The 4,850-nt window shown below is 44.6% G+C and overlaps 1 protein-coding gene across 1 annotated transcript; it reads right to left on the bottom strand.

The window, feature by feature from the left end:
* Positions 1-1,668: 1,668 nt before the first annotated feature.
* Positions 1,669-2,667, bottom strand: MC4R (melanocortin 4 receptor). The gene has a single exon (XM_007935500.2). The coding sequence runs from the start codon at positions 2,665-2,667 to the stop codon at positions 1,669-1,671; it is 999 nt and encodes a 332-aa protein (XP_007933691.1).
* Between the last annotated feature and the right edge of the window lie 2,183 nt (positions 2,668-4,850).

Below are 4,850 nucleotides of genomic sequence, written 5' to 3'. Positions count from 1 at the left end.
AGATGTGGCATGCTTACAGCTCTCTTTTCTGTATCTACAGCTCTGAGATTTCTCACATGTGACCTGCTACAGCTCTGGGTTCTGACTGGTCTATTACTTTATATTTAAATCCTTGCAGTCATTTTCACTTCAAAATAAAAGAAATGTAGTGGAATTAAAACCCATCTCCAGAAGCCCTTTCATTTGTAAACTTCAATTTACCCTTTGTACTTGAGTGTAATGTTTCCACAGGAATGCTGAAAGTGTTTCTCATACTTTATTATCAATATGTAAAACATTGAACTTGAATTAAGACATCCTTTGCACATTATCTTCCATTTGCATTTAAAAACATAAGTTAAATCACATGATGGCTTACTGTTAATACTCAGCCTACTATTTTCTTTCTCTTTTTCATTTTAAAGAACCCACACACTGGAAAGTACAGATTTTACAGCTCAATGGCTAAACCTGTGAGATTATTTGAAGCAAAACAAGATTGTACTCTGCAAACTGTGCCTGTGGAAGATGACTTCCTTTGCATTGCGTCCCCTGGGGTTCAGAAGATTTCTACTTTCCTGCTCAGAACATGCCAGTGCCACACAGGTGCTTCTATTCCAGATGTTTACAAATTTTGCCTGAAAACACGTGTGCTGTGGACTTTTTTTATTTACATGAAAATCCTTGATAATCAGCAATTGAACTCCAGTTGTAAAAATAAGCAATAAGTGAACAGCAAGTCACTTCCACAGGAATTATGAAAGGATCTGGTCTTAATTGTATGGTTCTCTATCAGTAGGAAACCAGGTCACTGTGTGCAACATCATCTTTTCTGGACATTTCAGCAGCCATTGGGCTCCAGGCTAAAGTTGCAGAGAGACTCTCGTTCTCTGTTTTGATTGACAGTGGTTGGTTATAATTTGGTATGAAGAAATTTAGCTTGACATGACAACTTATTTTCCCAGAACACTTTAATTTCCATCACTGCTCTTCTCCCTGTGCCCCCAGTTCAAATTCCCTGTGTGGGATAGTAGACTGTTTGCATGGGCAATTGAATCCCTCTGTCTTAGAGAAACACACACAGCTTTCTGACTTAGAATCTCACCTTTTCATTTTTGGTAGCTGGTTTTTGCTCAAGAGGAGTTTCATGTCTGTGTCTGCACAGGGAGAAATGCACAAAGCCCTTATGAAATGACTTGAAATTTCCATTATGGTGCCGACTTTGTTAATGATTAAGCATCTGTTTTTCAATATGTTCCCCTTAACTACTAGAATCAAATCTCTATATTTCAATATTGTATGATATAAGAAACCATTTATTAGAGTATATTTAATGAGGCTGTGATAGCTCTGTTACTAAAACATGCAAGTGTCAAGTCTTTATGAATAATAAGAAAGAGACATTGTTAGGCTTTTTATAAGGACTTCTTTCTTTCTTTTTGTGTAAGTCTATCGTGCCTACAACCTATAACATGGATGAATGTTTTACAGCCAAAAAGCAGCAAGACATTAAAAATAACAGAGACTGGGCATTTTTTTTTCACATCCAAAATCATACAGTTAAATTTGTACAAGAGACATTGTCAGGAGATGCTCTACAGAGAAGAAAGCTGGGCTGAAGTACACTGTCCAAGGTGCCTAAGAATGCCAGCCTCTTACTCATGTTGTTGGCTGGTCTTCTATTCCCACTTAGTAACTGCTAGACAGATCACAGAGGCCTCCCAGAGGATAGCAACAGATGATCTCTTTGAAGGTTTTCCTCAGTTCTTGACTCCGGAGCGCATAAATGAGAGGATCAATGATGGAATTACACATGATCAGGATGAGATACAAGTTAAAGTGAGACATGAAGCAGACACAGTATGGATTCTGGGGGCAGGAGATGTAGAATATCAGGTGGAGGAAGAATGGGGCCCAGCAGACAACAAAGACCCCGATCAGTATGGTCAAGGTGATGGCCCCCTTCATGTTGGCACCTTGGCGGATGGCGCCGGTGCCCGGGAGGACCGCAATGCGCTTGATGTGGAACCTGGCCATCAGGAACATGTGCACATACAGGGAAGCCATGAGAACCAGCATGGTGAAGAACATGGTGATGAGGCAGATGAGGACGACACTGCTGTCTGAGTAAATGATGAACAAAATGCCCGAAACCGTGCACGCTGCCCAGATACAAGTGATGATGAGGCCAACCCGCCTAACCGTCATGATGTTATGGTACTGGAGCGCATAAAAGATAGTGAAATACCTGTCCACTGCGATGGAAAGCAGGCTGCAAATTGAGGCCAGCAAGGAGCTACAGATCACTGAGTCAATGACGTTATCAATGTTCACCGTGAAGCTTTGAGCGTCCGTATCGGTACTGTTCAGTAGGGTGATGACAATGGTTTCGGATCCATTTGAAACGCTCACCAACATGTCAGCCACAGCGAGGCTACAGATGAAAAAGTACATGGGTGAGTGCAGATTCTTGTTCTTGGCTATTGCCACAATCACCAGGATATTCTCCAATAAGCTTATGACACCCAGAGTCACAAACACCTCAGGAGAGACAAAAAGTTGCTCGTAGCAACCTCCGTCCGAGTAGCCTTTGGCCAGGGCCTCGCTGGCGTTGCTGTGCGGCGCGTAGCTGCTGTGGTTCCAGAAGTGCAGCGAGGTGCGCAGTCCAGGGGGGTGGGTGGAGTTCATCCTGCAGCTAGGGGCTCCCCGGTCCCCCCGAACTGACTCAGCCTCCTGGGTCGGTAGCCCGGTGCTTTTCACCAATTCTTTATCTGTCTGGAAGTTCGGAGGCTGAGACGTGTATGCCTGCTCTCAGTAACCGTCAGAAACTCCAAAGCTGGCAGGGGGGTTCAGCTCCTTGGAAGCACAGCTCTCATCCTTACTTTAAAAATCTTTACGCTTCAACGTGTTTCTTTTCCGCTCAAGGAGTCTGCTGTTTGCTGTTTTGTTCTCACTTGCGTTTTAACTTTAGCCTCAAGCTTTCAAGTCTTTTCAAAATCATTGTCCCAGCAGCTGCGGGCGTTTGGAAGGTGACAAAGGTTTGCACGTGCTCACAGCCGCAGCTCTCAGAGCTGTCGGTCCTCAGCCGGCTGCAAGGCTTGGAGTGGTGGGAGCTGTGGGCGCGGGCTGCCGATTTTTATGGTGTGTGGAGGGGGGGGAAAATGTTCCCAATGGCGCCTCCCCCGCTTCCTTCTGGCCAATCTCAGCCCAAGTGCGGTGAAAGTCCGTGTGAGCCAAGGAGTATGTTGCAGAAGCACAAATTGCAGCGCAACTCTGAGGCAGATTAGGGAGCTGGAGTTGGAAAGCAAGCAGGGTGTGAGACTGATCTGCCCGCACAAGTTTTCAAGGGAAACAACTTGGTCCCTAGAAGACATTCTGTGATAGCACGAGCCATCGTGTGTGTGTGTGTGTGTGTGTACACGTGTGTGTGTGAGAGAGAGAGAAAGTGTGCCTGGGGTGTGTGTGTGTGTGTGAGTGTGCGTGTGCGTGGGGTGGGTGTGAGTGCACGTTGGCACAAAATGAAACGGAAAGCATACTGCTCTGGAAATAAACATCAGCTTGTTTCTGGGGAGTATGCCAAATCCCTTTATCCTCTTGATTTCTCTGAATTAGGACCCTAGAGAGGAATGCTTCCATGTAAAATACCTGAAGCACCAGGGGGATATTTCATTTTACAGGTGGGCTCTGTTGTGTGTGGAAGAGCTATGATACAGGTATAGCTAGTTTATCACAGGATGCAACAAGGACTTATTTTTTATGCACTAGTAGCTGTATTTCCTGTTGCACAGTTTCTGTTGTCTGAACTGGAGAAGTTTTCATTTGCGATGTTTGAAACCCACATGGCCTCAGTGTCAACTCTGTTTGCTCTGAACTTGGAAAGAAAGAAATATCAGTTCAGTATGGTAATTTGACATTACTCAGACCTTTTTGGTTGCGTGTTTGTTTGGTCATACTAGGTCACACTAGGACCAGGCAGTGAGTCTACCTCAAAACCTGGGGGCTTTGGACAATGAACCCTCTGGTACCTGGCAGTTTTACTTATTCAAGCCAAGACATGTGGATGTTAGTTACTTATCAGAATTTCTGAATGTTTGCTTAAGCTGGTTTTGAAAGAATATTGCAAAGTTGGTTTTCCATTTAATTAACCTCCAGGTTTTGAAATTTCATATATTACGCTTTCCAGCTATGGTTATTACAGGTTTTAGCTCTCTCTCAGCAGAAGAAACTCTGATTTCTCCCCTTCCTGATGTCTTCCCTGTCAGCTGATGACTGCAGGATATTTTTGAAGCCTCCTGTTGTAGATGGAGGAACCCTGTTATGGAAGGAGCCTAAGTCCCTGAGTGCCTGCACAGAGCAGACTCCACACCTCCTCATTCCTGCACATCCCAGCTCACCAACTACACTGAACTGTGATGTGAGCAAGCAAGACATGGTATTGTGTTAAGTGACTGAGGTACTGGTGTTTAGCTGTTATAGCTGTGTGTGGATTGAATTATGTCCCCCCCCCAAAAAAACGTGTGTTGTATACCCTAACCCCTATACCTGTGGGTGTGATTCTATTTGGAAATAGATGTTCTTCGTTACATTGTTGTTGTTGTTGTTATTGTTATGTGCTGTCGCTGACTCATAGCGACCTCTCCTTGGGTTTCCGAGGCAGTATCACTATGGAAGTAGATTGCTCCATCTTCCTTCCAAGGACTGGCTGGTGAGTTTGAACCACCAGCCTTCTGGTTAGCAGTCAAGTGCCCTAGGCACTAAGCTGCTAATGAGGCCATATCAGTGTATGATGTGTCTTCAACCAGTCCCTTTTGAGATATGAAAGTGGATTAGGCACACAAGCAGTCCCAGCTGGGGAATCGCCAAGCACTGAG

Source organism: Orycteropus afer, unplaced genomic scaffold (genome assembly GCF_000298275.1).
Source record: "Orycteropus afer afer isolate SDZICR_OR568_19922 unplaced genomic scaffold, OryAfe1.0 scaffold00029, whole genome shotgun sequence".
NCBI classification, from domain to species: Eukaryota; Metazoa; Chordata; class Mammalia; order Tubulidentata; family Orycteropodidae; genus Orycteropus; species Orycteropus afer.
The sequence above is the reverse complement of the archived record's forward strand: the minus strand, read 5'-3'. Positions and strand labels throughout refer to the sequence as shown.

Excerpts from the sequence above, each read along its gene's own strand:
- MC4R (XM_007935500.2), bottom strand. The coding sequence starts at position 2,667 with ATGAACTCCACCCACCCCCCTGGACTGCGCACCTCGCTGCACTTCTGG.